This window comes from Stegastes partitus, unplaced genomic scaffold, assembly GCF_000690725.1.
Source record: "Stegastes partitus isolate 25-593 unplaced genomic scaffold, Stegastes_partitus-1.0.2 Scaffold166, whole genome shotgun sequence".
In the NCBI taxonomy this organism is placed as follows: Eukaryota; Metazoa; Chordata; class Actinopteri; family Pomacentridae; genus Stegastes; species Stegastes partitus.
Genome location: NW_007577897.1, coordinates 1 through 22,260, shown reverse-complemented (window position 1 = coordinate 22,260; position 22,260 = coordinate 1). Strand labels below are relative to the sequence as shown.

The 22,260-nt window shown below is 42.6% G+C and overlaps 1 protein-coding gene across 1 annotated transcript in view; it reads left to right on the top strand.

Annotated features, from left to right (window-relative positions):
* Positions 1 to 21,872, top strand: part of atad2b (ATPase family AAA domain containing 2B) — a gene marked incomplete at its 3' end in the record, with an annotated part of 85,513 nt that extends 63,641 nt beyond the window's left edge. Inside the window, exons 25-27 of the mRNA XM_008279632.1 lie at positions 4,277 to 5,002; positions 6,183 to 6,313; positions 21,744 to 21,872. Of these exons, the coding sequence (XP_008277854.1) occupies positions 4,277 to 5,002; positions 6,183 to 6,313; positions 21,744 to 21,872 (986 nt within the window). The remainder of the gene's footprint in view (positions 1 to 4,276; positions 5,003 to 6,182; positions 6,314 to 21,743) is intronic.
* Between the last annotated feature and the right edge of the window lie 388 nt (positions 21,873 to 22,260).

Below are 22,260 nucleotides of genomic sequence, written 5' to 3'. Positions count from 1 at the left end.
GCTTCTGCATCCTTTAACCCTGGATGAATTTCCTCCGGGACAATAAAGTTCATCTCATCTCATAATAAGCAGAGGAGTGTATCTAAAGCAACAGCAGCTAATCAAACCGTCCACATAACTAACAGCCGTGTTGATTTATGGTTTCTTCTCCGTTTAAAACTCCGTTCATGTGTGATGACGCTCTGCTGCTCCTGTCTTGATCAATCATGTCTCTACGTTGGGGATAATTAGTTAACGCAGCTTGTATGGATCCTGCTGCTGTCTGATGCTGCGGCTGTTTAATTAACTCACAGAAAAGTCTCCTGCAAACAGCTGGAAGCAACAAACTCAACTCCAGCTCCTGTTGACATTTAGTCAAACCCAGATTATGTTCATTATTGAGGAGCCTCATTAGTCCGACTTGTTCTAATCTGTCTTCATCACAGGAGAGTTGCATTGATAGTTTAGTTTGTAGTGTTTGTGAAATTGTAGGGTAAAATGAGTTTAAAAAGGGTATTTTGTGATTTTTTTTTGGCAGCAAATTGTGTCTTTTTCACCCTCTGAGATGGTTTTTGCTCCAACATTTTTTGCAGAGTTGTGGTAAAAGCCTTCCTCACACAAATGGCTCCTTTCTGTTAATGCAGCTCCACGCGGTTCAGACTCTGTGGAAAGTGATCCGTAGATGTTAAAAAGTCTGACCTAGTAAGGTTGCCATCACAACCTTTTACAGAAAAGTGAGCGGGGTGTTGAGATGCCGTCAGATTAACCTAAAGGAGTGCATTAGTGCTGTAGCGGCGCAGATATCTGCAGCACATTTGCGAGTGAGACCAGTTGATGTTTTCTGCCGTTGTTGTGCAAGCAGAGTGCTGGACGCTGCAACACACTTTGCATGAACAGCGGACGGACAATTGTGTGTAATAAATGGAGAATGCAGAGAAAGTATCAAGGCAGCACTTAAGTGCATTTCAGTGTGAGTTTAAGTAGCAAGGGAACGATGGGTTTCACTTTTTTTTTCAGTGAAGCAGATGTAACTCGAGAATTTAATTCTTAGTGACGGGAGAAAGATAACGAGGTGAAGTGAAGCAAGGACGGAAGGAAGTCTAGACAAAATTATAATGCTGGATGTGTTTGTCCTCGTATAGATTCATGTATAGTTTATGTAAGGAATGAATGCATATTTGACATATTTATGAAATTGCACAGGATGCACATTCCCACACAAAGCCAACGCATAAACACATGGAAATTGCTGTTTTGTCACAAACAGTAAAACTAGCTCTGCCTACAGCCCCACTTGAGAGAGGCTCTGTGACAAAATACAAGCATGGTGGCCAGACAGGGTTGGCTCATTGTCTCTTTGTACCTCCAGCTTTGATTCCTTCCCCTCCAAGGAAAACTGCCCAGTTTCTCTCCTATCTTTTAAATGTGGTGAGCACCAGGGGTGTTTGGATCGTCTCTGCTCTGTGCACGCAGAGTGCTCGTCGCTGCAGCTCACCTTGCGTGAACAGTGGTTGGACACTTGTGTATAATAAATGGAGAATGCAGAGAAAGTTTCAAGGCAGCACTTAAGTGCATTTCAGTGTGAGTTTAGGTAGCCAGGGAAAGATGGATTTCACTTTTTGAGTCGAGCAGATGTAACACGAGAATGTAATTCTTACTGACGGGAGAAAGACAATAAGAGGTGCAGCGAGGCAGTGGAGAACGTCTCGGTGAAGTTATAATGCCGGATGCGGTTGTCCTCTTATGGATTCAACTACTGTTTTGTTTAAGGTATAGGTGCACATATAAAATACCCTCGAAGTAGGACAAATTCCCGAACCTACTCAGTGCATAAACACATGTAAATTGCTGTTTGCTGCAAGCAATAGTTTACATGTGTTACAGCATCGATGGGCATCGAGTGCACTCTATTCCCTCCTGAGTTGTCTGGTTGTGGCTGGCAGGTCATTAAGAGGGTCACTGGAGAGCAGTGTTTCAAAAGACGAGGGTCCTGATGCCGTCAGCAAGCACTGGCCGACTAATTATCTTCTTTTTTTTGTGTGTGTGTGTGTATTGTTGCCTTTTTCTTGCCGACCAAATCTAACTTTCAGGTGGTGTGATCGTGTTTCCTGCTGTTCCCTCCCCATTGTGGAGAAGTGCTTAACATAAGATTTCTTTTTCTACCTTCCACTGATGCCTGTACAGCGTGCATAATCACATCTTTAGAGTGGAAAGATGAAACCTGGCTAAAAGCATTGGGGAGGTGGGGGGAGGAGAGAGAGGAAATTCGACAGGCAGCATGCAGGCGTATCATGATTTCTTGTCGGAGATTGCCTATTCATATCGTTGTGGGGGGAACGCAGGTACAGATGATACAGTGGTCTCAAGTATTAAGGCAGAAGGCTTTATTCACTGTGTACAGTATCGTCTGATTTCTGCTGAGTGACTTTAAAGAGTTATGATCATTCGGTCCTTTGAGAACCCAAGCTGGCATACGTTATTGATTCTGCATAAAATCTCTGTTTGGCAGATTTAGATCGTTCCGATGGCCCCCAACAGAATTCTGATGACTTGGGCTTTATGGATTTTAATGAGTCCATTGTGATCTAATGTCCTCATCCGCAGCTCATTTACACACACAAAGTTATCTCTTTGATCTTCTTTTTGAGGTAGTTCTTTTATGAAAGAATTATGGGTTTTTTTTATCCGGGTGTCAAAGCCGCTGCATGGAACTCGACAGACTTTTTAAGACGTGAAGAGCAAATACTTTCTTTCGGATTAGGATGTGTGTCTCCCTGACAGGTGGTGGTAATGCTACACATTGTTAGGTTCAAATCCCTTCCCTAGGAAACTGACTCGCGGTTGGTCTCTGTGTGCTTTTTTTTTTTTTTCTGTCTGTGTCTGCCCTTCCCTCTGACTTTGTTGCTCTCATCTGTATCTCAGTGTCTGCTTGGGGAAGAGCAGTAAATGAAGGCAAATGCCTTGAAGTTTCACTGCATTTACCATTCTCGCTGGCTCGCTGTGACACTTTTACTGCACTTTCACAGAGCCGGCTTTGGTTTGCTTCTTCCTCTTAAAACCCCAAGCACCATCTGTTGTCATTAGTGTCCAGCATCCATGATATAGCAGGACTGCCATCTCTGTCTGCCTCTCCCCTGTGATCCATGTCACCCAGGGCCTACTGCTCTTTGAGGAAAAACCATATGTGCAGATTTAAATACCGGCAACTTTCAAGGTATACGATGACACCATGTGAGGAAGGGGGTTGATTTTTTTCTCTATTCTGCAGTGTATTTAAAAAGAGGAAATAGTTAGAAAATATATTTTTCCTCCAATTGAAGATTTTTTTTCCCCCCCATTGCTTTGCCTCTTATCCTCCCACACCTCAAACATGCCCCAGAGAATGTATTTGGACATTAATGCAAATGTCCTCAAAGACTGGATTGGACATTTTCCATCAAGCAAATCTGTCTTTTCCCCTCTAAAGAGGATTATAATCGTAGTTACTAGAGCTAGTTGTCAACTCATAAATTAATCGTCTACTGTTTTGATAATTGATTAATCAGTTTGAGTTCTTAAGGAGGAAAAAAAAAGCCTAAATCCTTTGATTCCAGCTTCTTAAATGTGAATATCTTCTGGTTTATTTCCTTCTCTATGACAATAAATTGAATTTCTTCAAATTGGGGACAAAAAAAAAACATTCATCTTAGGCTTTGGGAAACATTGACGGATATTTCCTGACATTTTGTGTGGAGCAAACTGCGAAAAAGAAGAAGGCAGGTGCTGTTAAAGCTGTGCATTTACTTTTAAGATGTATAATAAAGTAATTGCTGATAACAGGAATATAGATACCACCAGGGTACACATCACCAAAAAAGCTATGATTCTTTAGTACCAATTTCAAACATAGCACGGTCAAATAAACATATTTCCAAATAAAATGACTACTGTGTTCTAAAACTCACTTCTCCAGTTTCCTTTTAAGGACTTTCTTGTGAGATTTTGTCACATTTTCTTATAAATATCTCCACACAAAGCTTTTGAGGCTTTTTTTCCTCCACAAGTTGCAGCAGACATGTTGCAGCTTCACCTACAGTGCTGAAGCCATGCTGAACAAAAATCCCAATCTCCAATATCCTATCTGTGACAGCTGTGGGTCTTGTGGTCAATTTGTTAGCATAAAGAATAAGTACGTAAACAGGAATCAGCTGACTAAACAACACGTCATCTTTACTGTCTCATCATTTTTGTGAATGTTTTGTTCTTGGTTTGAATTAACAATGTTTCCTCATTTTTCTTTTTTCTGTCTCCATCACAGATCATATAAAGCGAAAGATTCGCCGGCGGCCATCTTGGGGGCGGGGCATCATACGCAAGAAGAAGATCTACAAGAAAGGAACAGAGGAGGAAGAGGAGGAGCCTGAGGCAGAGGTGGAAGCTGCAGGGCCCAGTGACTCGTGCTTGACACAGGATGAGGAATCATCTTGTGATACCAGCGGTCCTCAGCCCAACGGCCACCATCCCCACCTCCCCTCCACGGAGGAGGAGAGCTCCAACGAGCCCCCTGTCGCGGCTCCCGCTGCACCTCCAAATGCCAGCGAAGCCAGAGAGGAGCCAACACCTAAGGAGGAGGAGTCCACAGCCAAAGAGGCAGAGAACACAGAGAAACACACTGAGCCACATTGCCTTGGTGGCGGTTCTCAGCCCAGTGCAGACGGGCACAGTCAGGCCAAACAGGCTGACTTCCAGCCTTTGATTGAAACGTCCGAGTCTTCAGATGCTGAGGTCCAGCCTAAGCACACAGAGGGTCTCCTGGTTTCACAAGTGGACTGTGTGAATGGGAATGAGTCAATGGACAGCCTGGACTCGGAGAGCCTCAAGAAGAGCAGTGAGGCTGAGACAAGGACTCCTCAGAGCGCGGCTGAGGGCTCTAATAGGCCAGAACAGGAAGAGCACAAAGACAAAAATGAGAACAAACCAACTCAGGAGCACCATCCCCAGGATGGGAGGACGGAGACTGTTGAGGAAGCTCAAGATAAAGAAGGTACAGGATTAGATTTCAGAGGTTTTTCTTGCTCTTCTCGTGTGTTTTAATGCGTTTAGCAATCCCTAAAAATGCAAATGTACTCTATAATGTCTCCCAGCTGTATGAACTGCATCTGTACGGAGCTTTTAGAGCCAGAACGGAAAGGTGCAAAGTTATACTCCTTCTGGTCTTTTAATTTCACTTCCCAACTTTTCATTCCCAACTGTACTTATACAAAATTAACAAAATCTGTTAATTTATACACATCTTTCCAAGTATTGCCCAGCAGCTAATTATAAAGATAAATTACTTCATTTTTTTTTATTATCATCCAGGTCTTCTGATTTATACTTGGTTTCATTTTTTAAAATAAGACAGAAGACATGAATAATGCAACATCAGTCCATTAGAATATAAAAATACTATCTCTGGCTGAGCAGTTGATAACACTTCATACAGAACCTCCAAGGGTTTGCATGTTATGTGTACCTTTTGTAGACAAAACGCCTTTTGAGATGCATCCTAAGATGTTTTCAGACTAGAGAAGATTTTCAATAGTGGCTGACTTTTTCCCTCCACCTCTGACTCCGGCATATATTTAGTTTCTTTGCCCGCGAGCCATTATGCCCTTTCTACTGAGGAGTTAGTGTTTGAGTCAGAGATAAGCAGTAAGTTTATGTGTCTGACTACGAGCCTGTGGTTTGGCTTGTGATGAGCAGAGGCCAGCTGGAAGGCTGAGGTAGTGGTGCTGATAAAATATGGAGAAGCCATCAGAGGCTGCCGTGATCACACAACGGAACACAAACAAACTGTGGCTCCTTAACCAACAGACAACTCGGCTACTCCGCCCCCGCTCTCATTACAGCCTGAGCCGGGCCTTTTGTTTCCATCAAAGCGCTTCTTGAAGACTCTTATAAATGGGCAGGAAAGAGGCCAGATGTGAAATTTCGTGCACTCGCTGGCTGCGAGTCGCTTCAAATAGATTTTCTTCTCGTACGGTAGTATCGCATTAATCTTGGAGCCGTGACAGTTTGAATGTATTTTCTTTTCGGTCTTGTGAGAGTGAGTGAAATTGGGACTCAAATTTAACTGAGCTGCTGAGGAATATTTTCGGCTGTTATCACGCTGTTTAACCGTTTTCGTATCTCTCTCTTTGCCGGTTTTCCCTTCCGTCAATCGTGCATTTGTCTCGTTCTAGATGGTTCCAAAGCGAGGAAGTGCAGGTGGAGCTCGTCGGAGCAGTTGAGGGGATCAACTGAACGGACGGAGGAAGAGCTGCCCCCGGTCCCTCCCCATCCTCCAGTAGTGGTTGACCACCAGCGACTTTTGGTAAACATTTTATTTGTTGTTTCAACCATAAGTGTTATACTGATAATGCGGTTCTGGGGGCAGAGAACCTTTACCGTGAGCCCTAAAACGTGACCACAAATACATATTCTGAGTATTATTGCAACAATACACATTTGCATATGATCAATGAGTAATCCTATTATTTCTCCACCCTATTAGTCGTTTTTTTTTTTTTTTTTTTTGTAGAAGACATTTTGACATATCGCTGCAGGAAAAGCTGAAGTGTAAATAATTAACTTAATGACGCCTGAATTCTCTCTGTCGTGGGCTCGCTGGAACGTTTGAACATGACAGAGCCGCTGTTAATGGAATTAGCAACACCTGAACTTTTCTTACCACCGTGAAGTGACTGTAAGAATTAATTAGCCAAATTACCCAGTGTGCCCTTAAAGTTGGGAAGAGATCATCTATTTAAGTGATTTTTGTATTTTTTTTTGCATTGCATGAAAAGCAGGAACAATCCAGAGGTGTGTTGTGTTGACACTGAATTGATTAGAACATAATAGGAAACCCTTTACTGTCACTGTATTGTGCAAAATACAACAACATGAAGTGCTCTACTCCTGAATGGATCTTTAAAACTCATACGCAACACACGCTGTAGCTAGTATTGGATGCATTTATGATGTTGCTGTCTTTTAAACCCATTTTCTAGTGGGACTACTATCGATTTTAGTGGTATGTGTGCGTGTAAACATACTTTTTTGTATTTTTTCTTGGCTCAGAATGGGTGTTCGGGGTGTGACGCGCGACAGGAAGCATGTTGAGAACAGGCGATGAGTCCGTCATACGTTATCTGACAGAAATCTGTGCATATCCCAGTTATTTCTTTAATTTTTTTATTTTCATTTTTTTATTCTTACTCATTTCTGTGTTGTCAAGTTTCCTTTGGCACCGGCTCAAATCTTGTTGAAGGCTGCCAATGTATACGGCAACATATACGCCACAACTAGGATATATTTACAATCGTTTTTGATCATTTATTCAGAGTAAAGTCTTGAATTTCAAGTGGCAGGACAGTGGAGACAGGTGTTTACTACTTGAAGTCGATTCCTTACATCTAAAAATTGGATTAATGGCAACTTGAATACAAATCACTTTAAAACGTTTGTTGTTTTTAAACCTATAAATGCTCTCTGGTAGCTTTGTTGAGCCCAGCCAATATGTTGGATGGCCCATTTTACAACAATATTGATGATATATTTTTTACAGAACATAATGCAGACGTGGGAGGTGATTCAGAAAAGGTGCCATGACACATCGTTGTTTTCAATACTCTTAGCACTGGCTGCAGCACATGTAGCAGAGTATGTATCACAGTGGAGCAGGTGGTGGTGTGGAGTCGCCGTTTTCTATATAACTATGCACACATAAAGAATATTGGCTGCTATATCAGCATCTGAATGTTTTAATCCCAACATTGGCATCAGCATCAGTGCCATATTCCTGTGTGTCAGTCAGGCTCCATAGCCTTGTTTCGTTAGTTAAAAATGTAATTAAAAATACAACAACAACAACAACAAAAAAAAAAATCTCCTTGAAAGTTTAAAGACGCCGGCTTCGAGGATGGTATTCACTGATGCTCAAACAATCGATTGAGAAAAGCCCCGAAGACACATTTTCCACCCCTCTGTCAAACCACCCAGGCTGTAGCTTCTTAAAACCCCGGTCCATGCCCCACCACCATCTTGCTTGATTTTCCACAGCCATCATTCTAATTCAGACCATGAAGGATGTAGCAGCTGGGGTGATTTAGCGCCGTGCACTGCCGCGGATTGGAGATTTAACAGGTAGTGTGATCTGTATCAAAGCGATGATCTGGTAACGCAACGGTGAACGTTGGCGAGGAGGGGGGGAAAAAAAAACGGGTAGTCGCACAAAATGTCCGCGGTCATTTCGTGTGATCTCGTTCGCCCGATGCACTCGAGCAGTTAGGAAACCGGTGTTGATGCGTAACGGCACTTAAAGAACGTGGCGGCGCGCTCCGAAAATAATTGAACAAATTAAATAATTCAGCAACATGAATTATGTAGCGGACAATCTTGGAGAGAAAATAAAGAAGATGCATTGTCGCTTGTCGTTAGTACATATTCACTTTTATATTCTGCTAAGCTAAAAAAAAACAACAACAAAAGGCTGTAAAATAAGGGTAGATGTTTTCCAGTAAATACAAACAGCCCCACATCCCACCAGTAAATAAGAAAGTGTTGAAATATGGACTTATTAGCAGCAACAGAGCCAGCTGTGGCAAACTGTCACGTTTTAGAACTGGCTAATTAGACTGTGATTATGGAACAGAGGAGCTATAATCTAAAAATGTGGCCAATATGCTTTTGTTTTTGTCTTATTTAAGTTCATTTGGGCGCTTGCTGTTGCAATAATGTTGTTGACAATGTGGGTGAAGGGCTTTTTTTATCATCTTCTCCTCCCCTCTACAAAAGAAACAGCTGCGGTTCATTGCTGTACTCTTAATTGGTCACTTATTGCGTCCTTTGAAATGTTAAATCACCTTTTGTGTACAGACTTTAATATGCAAAAGAAGCAGGATGAACGAGCCGCAGTCAGGCCGGTGTTGGAGACGACGCTGGCAGTCGTACTCGGCTCGGGGCAGCTTGCTAACCATTCATGGTGGTTTTAGTGAGCCAGCACACCCGTCAGCTAGACCGTCCTCTGGCTGGCGTACCATGTCAGAGAGAGCTGGAAATGCCAGATCACAGGTGCTGTGTGGGGCTCGTCTCAGTGGACCTCTGCACTTGTAGTCACTCATTCTTTTATCTTTGCATAGCTTCTTAACCCTTTCAACACTATAGCCCGCTATACCGGTCTGCGGCTTTCACCCTGTCAACCCTCCGGTATGTGGCGACTTCCTGTTACGTTCATTTTGATTGTCCATCAGTGGGAATCCCCGTATGTGAACAAGCGATTCAGTCATGAAATAAATTATGCAGATAGTAATAATAATAATAATAATACCAATAAATCCATACAGGGTTCTCGCCAGCGTCATAACAGAGTAACGACCCGTTACGTGGCTGCCTGAAAAAATTTCGCTGCAAATTGGGCCGCTACATTGTTTTCGGGGGTAATATTTACCGACAAGCGGCGACAGAGTTTCACTAGCGTTGTCTTCGCTGCTAACGCTGCCATTTGCTAGCGTAATCGCCGCTACCAACTCTTACCTTACGCTGGAAAGGAATCCTGGCGAGGACCCTGGCATAGAGGCATATATTCCTAGTAATTAAAGCCAAAGTGTTGAAAGGGTTAACAAAGCAGGACTCCAGATGAAGTTTTTCACCAACTTTCTTGCACTGATTTCGTCACACACCCCATGTTTTGGAGTCAGCATGGCGATCAGTTATCTTTGCACACCTCGGTTTTGCATTGATGTAAAGATTGACTTGAGATTTCCATCCATCCATTCATTTTCTTCCACCTGTCTGACATTGGATCATGGCCTAAGCATTTCAGACACCCCTCTTCCCAGTAATGTTTCCCAGTTCCTAGGTCACATGAGGTATGTAATCCCTCCAGCGTGTTCTGGATTTACCCCAAGGTGTCCTCCAAATTGCCTGGAGAACCTCCAGGAGAAGGAGCAAAATATTTTAACCTGAAAATATGCTCATTTTATCACCACTCCTATAAACTGGGCTAAACTCCAGACCTGCTGAACATCTGCTTATAGGTAGACACTGCATTTTACAGATGTTCCCTAAATACCTCGGTGCAGGTTGTGGTGGATGCTAGCTTGGTGGCTGTGCACAGAGAGGCCTCTAGTCTCCACTCAGTTACTGCAGCACCTCAACTTTGATCAAAAATTACTTCGAAAACATGATTAGGAAAAATGTCACATTCTGACTTTATGTTTACGTCGAGGAGTGCAGAATTTTTCTTTGTTTTTGATGCAATCTGTTGCAAAAGATTTGTTTTTTGGCAATAAATAAAATGATTTGGATTTTTAAAAATTACAATATTTTAGGATTTTCAGAGGAAACCAAAAGTAACAAAATAAATATGATAAATTCAAGAACTGTCAGACAATTTAAAATCCAATTTTTCTGTCTGTTTTCGCCGTCTCTGGATCTGATAAATGTTGTAATTTTTTGTTGATTTAAAAGAAAAAAAAAGAAAAAGAAAACATGCCTTTCAAGCCTGCTGGTGGGTTTGATGTTTGGAGCGTTAAACATCGCCATTGCAATCAATTAATTTTCATTTAATTACGGGAAGCTGAAATCGTGACCGTGATTATTATATGTTTGTTTTGCAGCCCTAATTCTGTGATAACCGTCGTGATTGAAGTTTTTTCGTCTTCGCTGGCTTCATCTTTTTGTAACACAGATGAATCGTTTCATGCATCATGTAGGGAGACGCTGACTCAACCCATGAAAATGAAAGAATACTTCTTCCAATCAGAGTTAGGGCTACCTGCTTAAAAACAACCTAATCATTCACTCGATTTTGGTTACCCTGAAATGGTTAAATAAGCATTTGGAAAGTTGGAAATCTGCCATTTTTTCGCCAGGGCCTAGATGTCAGGCGGTACACAACTTTTTGTGGAGTGAGATTTAAGGTATGGAAGATGGGGAAATGCAATCATGGGTGACGAGCGTTAAGCTTCCTCCAGATCCATAGGTCTGTTCTGGAGCTGATGCTGTCACACTGCCCTTCTCAGATGGATGACTCTCAACTTCTTAAGCTTATCCCTCCTTTCCATTCATATTACAGTCCTGCCGCCGTCTCTCGTCCCCTTTTCCATCTTTATTTTTTTTTTGGTATCCCCGCTTTTGGAACTTAGGAGGAACCCAATTACGTGGCACCAGACTATTTTTCACGTCTCTCAATCAACAGGTGTTGTTCCTGCTCCGAAATTGGAGGAAACAAGGCCATGACTCAAACATGAGCTGCTCTCTGCCCCACTAGATCCGCCAAACTCGTCCCAGGATGTGTTCAAGTCACGGGGAGCATGTGAAGCGGCTTCGTGGTACTTTGCACCGTCACGCTAGGGTCCCACCTAATACCCCAAGTGTAAATTGGAGCCTCGGCTCAGTGGGCTCCCTTGACAGCCACTTCGCACTGATCGGATGGGGGGGTGCTCTGTGTAGTGTAATTGGTGTAAAAGAAGTGTTCTTCTGACATGTGCTTACTTCTCCCCTCCATGCTCCAAAGTGACATCCAACTATCAAGCCATTATCTAGTGGCTTTTACCCGCGGTCCCGTGGGGATGATGGCGGCGGCGGGGGTGCACGTCTCGCTGAACCTGACTCCATCTTTCAATCTGATTGACAGGCTTTTTAGTTGGCCTGATCTGGGCGCTTCAACCGGCTGCCCCTATGAACCGCCACACACAGCACTAATCTGGAGGTTTATTTGTTAGTAGGGGGAAGAAGGGAGATATCTTAAAGAAACAGATTGTGAAAAGAGGGGACTGTGAATAATTGCTTTTTCATCCCAGGCTTACGGAACAAATTGAATTTCCGGTGCGCAGGATGAGAGTCACCATTTAAGCAGATATTTGCTGCCAGGGCTGGGACTGGCACGCTGCCTGATGTGTGTTAGGGCCCACAGTGAGTGGTGTACTGTTCCTTCTCTCTTCAGTTGTATTCATTGATTGTAGAGGGCTCATTATTCCTGACTTTTAACTTGATGGAGGAGGCTCTGAAATCTCTCTGGAATTAAATACCATCAGAGTGTTATGAGTTTGTTCACAGACCCTACACTTGAGCCCTGTAGGACAGAGATGGTATTATTTCTGTATTCACGTCCCGCCTTTCAGAGCCATGGCACAGCTATTTGCTCTGATTCACTTAGTAAAATCAAGTTCTGTTATTGCCAGTTTTGCTGAAATGATGCTTGATGCCGTCTGGATCAAAATGAATTCCTCAGCATGAATAAAGAGGTCCTGACGCGTGTTTCTCTCACTACTCCAAAATGTGTCTTACTCTCAGCTGTTTTCTTTCATCAATAATCAGACACTCGTCCACAGATGGGCGAGGAGAAGTGGCGCTGAGGATTGCAGATGAGAATTCAGTAACAAGAAATCCAATCTGGCCCCGCAATTTTTCCTCCATCTCACTAAGAACACACAGATTTTTTTTCGTCTGCTCTGCTGTTTTTCTTCAGCAGCTGCCTAGAAAAAAGGTAGTGTTTCTAGTCGCTGGCACAGTCAGGAGTCCTTTTGGCGGCGACGCTTAGCTTCTCCAGCATGTCAGGATTTCCTGTTTTAGAGAAGCCTGTCAACAGAAATGGCCCTATTCAGTTTGTCATCTTCCTTCATTTTTAGTACTAATAACAGCAGGGGCCCCTCTGGTGAAGTAGCCGTGCCACATGTCTGTTCAAAAGAGAACGGCTTAATAGCAGTGCTGGACCATCGTTTGATTGTCAATAAAAATAGATCGCATTTGAAGTGCTCCTTTTATTTTCATTCATTCCCACTGATGGCCTTGACAGTGCTGCTATTTTGCATGTAATTGCGCTCACAAAGCTGTGCCTCTTGGCCACTCATGTGAGGGCCAGTTGTGTCAATAGCTCACACAACACAAACACACCAGTCTCTCTTGTTTCGCTCATATTTTGTAGCAGTGTGTGCGCTCCTTGCCAAGCCTTCCGGGTGATTTATTGCGCCCTTTTTTGCGTTCGCTCGCACCTCATGCGTCTCCCTCAACCTTCGGCTTACATAAACTAAAGGTTTGTGGGGTTTTGTAGTCCTTATTAGCAGTACATGAAATTGGGCTTTTAAATGCTTGGCTTCGCTCTTGTCAACCTAACAGTGGCCAACGTTGTGGCCTTTTTCTTTTTTTTTTTGAGCGTTTCTGGAAGCCAAAACATCGTATAGTGTTCGGGGCTGACGGAAACATGCAGCTGGAGGGAACACAATACTGTTCAGACGCTATTACGTTTGATAGTTAATAGGCAGGGTGGAAGGCGCAGGGCTGTAAATGAAGTGTAGGAAAAACATTACTCTCAGGCCTGTTAGCGTCTTTCATTCGCTTTCTGTTGCCAATTAAACTGTGTATGTTGATAATGAATATGAAAGTAGACCCGTGGTAACGAATTACAAGCCCCCATCACCTGATGCTGCTCTTCCAGGCTTTTTATGTTGTTATATATTCCAAAAACCTCGTCTCATAATGTGTAATGGACTGTCTGGAATGCTCAGCGCTTGGTCAGCAGCTTTTTTTTCTCTCTCTTTCTCCTCGACAACACATAAAAACAACACGCTGGCTGCAGCAAACATGTAAAGGACATTGTATTGATTTACCTTGTGTTTTTTTCCCCCCCCTTCGGGTCGACGCTAAGTTTAATCACAGCTTGTCAATAGCTAATCCTGTCTGCAACCTTGAACTTCTTTTTTTTTTTTTTCTAAACATGAAACTTTTGTCGTCTCTGCTCTTGTTTTGCAAACAAATCTGCATGAAGTAATTTTTGCAGGGTTATGCGCAGGTGTGTTTGGGGTTGTTAAAGTCGGTGCAAGGGGTTCTCTTCCTTTATTACCTGGTGAAATTGGATCTCTGCTGTCTCCAATCGGAAAAATATTAAATTTCATTCCTGTAGCCTGCTTACAAAAAAAAAAAAATCCTATTTTTCATATTCGTACCTCTCTTTTTTTTTCCAGTTGCAATCTTTATTCTCTAATACTGTTTTTCCTCCCAAAAACCTGTCAGATAAAAAAATAAAAAAGCAGATTCAGGCTTGGTCCACAATCATCATATATTCCTCTACGTTTTGGCCTCTGATCCACATGCAAATGGCGTTTTAAGTAGGGCTCAACAATTAATCAAAATATTATTGAATTTGCAATGCGGCCAAGTGTAATATCTGAATTAGTCGAGCTGCTATTTTTACCCACATGCAAATCATATTTTCCAGATGTGAGGGAACATGCTCGGCTGATACAGACCGCAGCAAAAACATTGTAAGTTGAGAGATACACTTGGTATTTTTGTCAGGCAGACCGGTTTATTGGCTTGGGTGTACTTCCTAGAAATAAATTGAAGATGTATTAGAAGAAGGCTCTTATTAAACCAGACTTTCTAGATAGTAGCCTCACAATGGTTGAATTTATCACCTCCCAGGAAACCACCACCAAAGTCACAAAGCTCTCCATCGATTTAGGCGTAATTTCCTAATTGATCTTTGCGCAGGAGTAAATGTGGTAGCGATTTATTAATTATTTATTCATGTACATGTATGGTCTGCTTGTAAATGTAGCTTTTTTTTCATTATCTCAGTGGGCGAGTCGCATAATGAACCTGCGTTAAAACCACGTCGTTAAAGGTGTTGATTTACACACAGCAGGCACAAATAAGGTTAAAAGTAGTAATGAAATAAAAATGTTTATTTATAGTGCAGGGCTGCAAGGTGGAGCGGTGGTTAGCACCGCTGCCTCGCAGAAAGAAGGTCGCGGGTTCGTGTCCTGGTGAGGACACCCGGGATCTTTCTGCGTGGAGTTTGCATGTTCTCCCCGTGCAGTGTGGGTTCTCTCCGGGTTCTCCAGCTTCCTCCCACAGGGTCCAAAAACATGTTGAGGTTAATTGGTGATTCTAAATTGTCCGTAGGTGTGAATGTGAGTGTGCTTGGTTGTCTGTCTCTGAGTGTAGCCCTGTGATAGACTGGTTACCCCGACTTGGCTGTGATAGACTCCAGCTCCCCATGACCCTAGTGAGGATTAAGCGGTGTATAGATGATGGATGGATGGATTCATCGTGCACATTACAAAATCTAAATTACAAAAGACATTCAGCAAAATAGAACAGATAAATCGTGCAAGCGTCAGACGTTTTGTCAGATTTCAGATTCATTTTGGTCATTTATTAAATGCTTCAAAGTGTTGGTTGGAGCAAGTTAAATTTGACTCTGATTCTTCTATTCAAGCATCATTTTATTCACCTAACAGCATGCAGGGCTACCTTTGTTAGTGGGGGGGGCATTTACCTTTAAGGAACATGGCTTAATGGGTCATCTGGGTGGAACTCAAGTCCGGTTTTGAAGGAAATGAGCGACTCAAGTATGCAAAAGAAGTGATGCTAGCAGCATGTAGCAGAGTGCCCGCCGACAGGGGTGATGAAGTCGCTGTAGTCAAGCATAAATAAAGTTTCAGTTTAACAGTCGTCCACATGTTGTGATCGCTGGAAATATAATCCCAGTCTATGATCTCTGAACAGTAACGAACCAGGCTGGAGTAAAGCCAAACCTGATTCGACTGAGAGGATTCTAAAGCAGGTAAATTACATAGATGAATATAGATCTCGCACAAAAGATGTTACCGCATAATAATTAATACCTTCGTCTCCTCTTTACTAGCACAAAGGGAACTCACAGCTGTCAACTGGTCGAGCGTTTTCCTGCAGTAGCTGAAGTAAAGCCTGCATACCTCAGCAGGGGGGGTTTTTTACATGGAGAGCCGAAACGTAACATCATTTCATTTTAATGTGCGGGGACCATGGTAATATGATTCATCATGATTGTCCCTGACCTCTGTAACACTATCAATATTACATTACCTGTGTGACCGAATGCCCTGTAAGGCACATTATTTGCCACTGTGACTGGATTTTTATTTTTTTATTTTTTTGTCAGCAAATCACCATCCACTAATGCCACATCCAGCCTCTACCCAAACTAAAGGCATTTATGGTTTTCATGGTAACAGGAAATCATTTATAATTCATTCTTTTGCTAGTGTTGGGGAGACACAAAAAAAAAATTAAGTTGAAACAGGAAGAAGAGGGTGAGTTGTTAGAGGCAGATATTGGAGGCTTAATAGTGTCCCTGGTGATGGAGACCGTTGGGTTGTTTTTTTTTTCTCTCCCCCTCCTACTGCCTGCAAACCATTTTCTCTCAGCCAGTGCCGAGGAAGTCGCTCACGCACACATGCATGCATCGAGTGGAGCATTCAGGGATCAAAAGAAGACCCTCTACTGTATCACAGTCGGCTCCAGTCTGCACACGGTTTACAGCTTCTTTATTTGAATACGTTTAAAGCCACAGGATGATGCTGAGGTCAGTGCATCGTGGCTACATGTGGCAGAACAGATCACGCCAATTACAGCCATCATCGTGAGCCTTTTTCTGATGTGCAGCGTTTCTGGATTCATCAGTCTGTTAAAGGGATGGCATTCAGTTATTTAGGTCACTTTTATGGTTTTTAGACGACATACCCTGGGCAGTGATATAGGAAGTCATATTTAATGTCATACACAAGAGATTGGACGGAATATCAAGTGATGTGTAATGCACGAGTAACCAAGACAAACTATACAGTAAAAGCATCAAGCTGTCTAGTTTGTTCGTGATTTCCCAAACACTGCAAATTCTCTCCACGTGCGACGATGATCTAACAATACTTCATCAACCGTAGAACCTAACGGCTCAGGACTCAACCAGAGGGCACCCACTATGCATCATATGAACTGAATGCAACCGTGACTCCCTTAAGGTGAAGAAAAGTACACGATGAGACCTGCTGATGGATCCTGATCAATCCTGTCTCCATGTTCTGGATAATTCATACTTCTAAATAATGAATTAGGTTACTGCTGTTGCTCCACGTGCATAGATACGTTGCTCCGGAGACGCTCGTATGGATCGTGTGCTGTTGTATGTGTTCAATAAACTCAGAGGAAAGACTCCTGCAAATAGCTGGAAGCGACAACCCAAACTTCAGCGCTGTTACGTTTTGTCAAAACCAAGAGTACGTCGAACTGTTCATGACTGAGTTTTATGTTTTTTGTGGACGTTTTCGGTGTGTAATAGATGTGTGGAAAGTAAATGAGAAAAGTGTCTTTCTCCTCAAATCGACTAACACAACTCAAAGCATGTTGTTAATTCAGACCTGACATGTTCAGGTGCCGACAGGTTAACGGAAAGGGGTGCCGGTCTCAAAGGAGTTTATCCCAGTAGGCTTCTCTCTCTCTTTTATGTAACGTACTTGAAGCAGGAAATGAGGGTAAATTCTACGTTTTTGCGCGTTTCATCAGTACAGAACAAATCATAGCCATTACAGCCGGCGACTTACTGTGATTATACAGCTGTAGAAGTGATTACCAGGCCACCTACTGCGCTCCTAACAAAAGCAACTTTTGAAAACACGACGCGTTCAAACCGTGAAAGTGTGAAATTTCACGCGAGATGACCATTATGTTGTGCATGAGCTGTATATGTAAAGTCAACAATGCCTAGAAGAACAGAAGATTATTGTAAGACCTAAAGATGGAAAGAGAGCTTCCTGGAATCAAGAAAGAAACAGAAAACGGTGGTCACAGGTTGTTGTTTTTTTTTTTTTGCAGGGAATGATGAGTTTATTTTACTCTTTATTTAAAATCAATGCAAAATCTCTCATGGAGAATCATGGCACTAATATAAATCCATATACGATTATCCTCCTTTGTTCTCCAAAGCCACGGCCGTCCCACCTCTCTCTGTCTGTGGCCGTAAGAGGCGTGTGGATAGATAGAGATGTGGGCAGAGACGGGGATGTGAGTAAAGATGGAGCTGGGAGTTTAGAGGGAGTGAGGTTAAATGGCCCATGTCAGTAGTAGTCTTTAACGCATGGGATTACTGCCCTTTTGTGTGCCGTGAGCTCACTCAGTCACTGAGCCCCCTCCTCCCGTGTAAGACACACCATTTACCCCACACCGTCGCCGATATCCCGACCAGGAGGCCGGGAAGTACACCGGCGCAATCAGCTCGCTTAACAGTAAAGAGGAGCACGACGAGGGAAGGGAGCGAAAAAGACAAATACGTTGGAAGCAAAGGTTGTTGTGAGGGAGTGTTGTGTCTGAAATGGGGTTGAGGGAGAGGTCAGGAGAGGCTCCGATAAACATAGAAAGTGGCTGGAGGTGAGACGACGCGCCGTAAAGGAGACAAGATGCACCGGAGAGCCTCCGAAATGCACTTAAGGCCAGAAAACATCATAAAAAAAACACAAAGAGATGCAGCGGGATGAAAGGAAAGCTCGAGGAATGCCGTACATTATTACACATGTGAGATGGGTCGTAATGATGCTAATTAAAGCTTTTATGCGCGTGTTGTTAAAATTGGCGTCTCGCTGCGATGTGCTCCATTTGGTCCCTTTTTTACGAGTTCCCGCTGTTGGATTGAAACTGCGAAACCTGAGAACTCTCCTGTACACATATATATATTAAAAAAAAAGAGAGAGATGCCACTAAAATATGCTTAATACGGAGCAGCTAATGGCACTTTTCAGAGGTGATGATGGTTATCACTCTGCGTGAATCCTGAATATTAAAGTTTTCTTTTTTTCCAGTGCTCTTAACTTCTGTATATAGCCATTATTTGTCAAGGGACTTATCAGATCGGCCAGGTGGAGGGTTTTTTTTTTTTTATGTCAGAGTGAATCCTCCCAGACTGCCAGATTAAGTTATGCAAGTGTTTGAAAGGCATTATCTACTCGGAGTCATGTATCCGGGCTGTTGACTTCAGCGTGATAAGCGTTCGGTGGAAGTCGGGCTGCAGAAGTATGGAAAATGTTTCCAGTGACGGCACACAAAGAGAGGAAAAGTAGATGTTTCCATACGTCCCGGCTGCCAGCTGCTTTATTATTTCATCGCTACTGGTTTTCCACTTTCAAACAATACAAGTGTGATGATAGAGAAGCTTGTCAGCATGTCAGATACAAATCAGTTGCATCGTTTTTATGATGAATATTAGCAAAATAATTAATGACCCAACACATTAGGAAGCTTATTGATTGCACAGAGAGGGGACATCCTCAATAAATAGGTTACTTAGACTATGCAGGAAGGATTCAAAACACAAGATGTTTGTGGTTTTAATGGTTAATTATCTTTATTTATGCTGCCCTTTGTGCAGTAGAACCATCTTTGGTGTGAGAAAAAATAGCTTTAAACTGTCACAGAATGCTTTTTTCCTCGTCAGATGACCCAAATTGTGTTTTAAAAATAAAATAAGCTGTAGTAGAACTTTGTGCACTAATACATGTGATCAAGTGTGTTTTATTGTCCCACATAATACAGTCTGTTCATGGTTTCTGCTTTTGGTTGTGGTGCTTACTGCCCATACGAGGGGAGCCCAAAAAGTTCACAGAACGAGGTATATAGTGCAGCAGCAGACCATGCATTGTACTATTATTTTCCAATATAGTCCCCATTTACCTCAATGCACCCACTTTTCCCTCAGAGTGTCCATACCTTTAAAATAGAAGTCCTCAAACCGTGCCTCTGTGGCAGCCTTGAGGAAATCTGGTTCCACGCAAATGTGATTTCAAATTTCTAAACAGGTAATAACGACAGGGGGCCAGATCTGGACTGCAGGCAGGACTATTATCACCGTATCCCTCCGCCAGCCTGTTGTGAGGAACTTTATTGCCGCCCTAAACTCAACATTTCGGTTCTCCATCATTGCTTGACGATCATCAGCTTGTCTCTGAAGGATCACACAAATATGCTCTGACAACTTAATATAGTTGAACTAGTGAGACGCTGCCTTGTCTGGATACGTAAAGAAATTTTGTGCTACGCTCGGCTGAATACCTCGATTTGAAGTAATTAAGCAGAGAAGAAAAGGGTGAGAAAAGACAAGCTAGAGACAGCAAAGGTGTCAAGAAATACATAAAAGTAAACAAGTCTAATGATTTGTAATTGCAAAAGTTCTGATCAGTCGGGAATACGTGTTGATTTTAAATAATAAATGGCTATTTGCAGACTGTGTGAGCTGAGATGAAAATGAAAAAAGAAGTTCTCCTTACAGATAGCTCACAGCGTGTGTGCTGTCTGGTAGGCGAACTCATTAAAACTTTCAATAATTACCAACGTGTATAAGATGGAACAGTGGCATTAAAATGTGCCAGAGGCCACCACAGTTGCGGGTTTATGGACGTTTATTTTAAAAATGTTTTTCTGTGTGTTATGTAGATGCATGTAAAGTTATTCTCTCCCTGTTGCGCATCTATGTCACCACGTAACACATTTGCATAACGCCTACCTAGCAGCTAGCTTGGCCCCTAAACAAAGAATGAGCCGTTACTTCATCACTGCTTCTGTTCCAGCTCCATCTGCATTAGATGTGGGGTTAGAGTAGGTAGCTAGCTAGTTTTGTTGACCAATCAGATCAGATCAGGCATTTTGGGAGACATGTACTACAATAAAAGGGGAGAACAAGTGTCACAGTATGAGGGAGGTAATGCGTATTTTGACCAATAAAGCATGTAAACATATTCTAGTAGACCCCAGAAGTAAAATTATAAACCTGCAAATGTGCATCATAGGGGCTCTTTAATATCACTCCAGCAAATGGGTATAAAGCCAGTTCTGTTCAAGCTGTTGGTTCAATCTGTATTTACTTGTAGATGTGGGGTTAGAGTGTGTAGCTAGCTAGTTTTGTTGACCAATCGGATCGGATCAGGCATTTTGGGAGACTTGTGCTACAATGAAGGGGGAGAATAATGTGTGTTTTGACCAATAAAGCATTTAAACATATTCTAGTAGACCCCAGAAGTAAAATTATAAACCTGCAAATGTGCATCGTAGGGGCTCTTTAATATCACTCCAGCAAATGGTTGTAGAGCCAGTTCTGTTGTTTCAGGAAAGCGTCGTTCGTGTTCGAGGCCAAGTTTGCAGTCGAGAGTTAACTCTGTCGCGGGATTATGCTTCCGCTCAAGTTTCCCTTGATTTGAAGCCTCGGTTTAACTCTAATCAGGCCAACCGTCGTTTAAGCAGAAATCATTGTCAGATGGAGTGCAGTGATTAATACAATGCCAACCTTTTTGCCTCTCTAATTTTTCTTTTGCTCGCTGTAATTATCTCTCAGACGTTGGCTGATGAGAGGCTCTGACAAACACCCATGTCTTATTAATCATGATATTGCCTTGATTTTATGTGTTTGACACGTGGTACGGCCTCGCGCGCACACACACACACACACACACACGCATGCAGCGATTCGTTTCTGTTGAGGTTTCCCTGTTTGCCTTGTGCCAGTGATGATAACTTTAATTATTGTGCCTTTGCTGTCTCAGTCCATGCATTCTGATGAGCCTTGTGTTTAAATAGCCTCACGTGCGCACACACACACACACACACACATACACACACACTTACACACACACAGAGGCTCTGGCTTGGGTAAAATGTGACGAACAGGTCAATTAAAAGGGCCTTTGACTGTCCAGAATGTTTTAATTAAAGTAGCAGTGAAATGTAAACTTGGTTCTAATTATGATTAGCCTTAATTAGCTGTCACTCTGATCTTAATTGCTTTTGAATACAGCTGACCTCCAAACGCTGCATCTCCTCGCGCCGGCACCACGGCTCGCGACTGTTTTCGTCGTTACGGCGTCTCTGTACGCGCGCACTAATAATGTATGGTATGTATCGTTGGCGAGATGAAACTTTAATGTTGTGTTTCTAACATTTGTTTGCATCATTTTCCTCAGGCCATACTGGATATGGTGGTGAGGAAGAGCGAGGGTTACAGCGTGGAGCAGCTGGAGAGGCTCTACTCTCTTCTCAGCCAGTGTATCTACCAGCACCGCAGAGAGTACGACAAGACTCAGCTACTGGAGGTCAGTGGGTTTTTTTTTTTCTTATCGATTAATCCATTAGCTACTTTGCCATGTTGTTGATTCATCTGAACGAGCTGTTTTCCTTCCAGAAAAATGGAATTAACTGTTTGATTGGAGTTCAAATTTTAGGAGTTTTGAAGGTATTCAGCAGCTACAAGAACATAAATATTTAAAAAAGCTCTCCCTGCTAATTAAAAGACTTACTGCTGTTTTTTTTTTGTCTTTTCTGGTGGTTTATCCGTGAATAGCGCCTGTGTGAGTGTGTTTTCTCTTCAGGTGTTAATGGATTGTGCTAGTGGCGCCATTGAAACGTTGCCCAGTGTTTAAACTGTGCTTTTGTTTCGTGGTAATTTGAAGTACTCACTCCCATACTTTGGAAGCCTTGGAT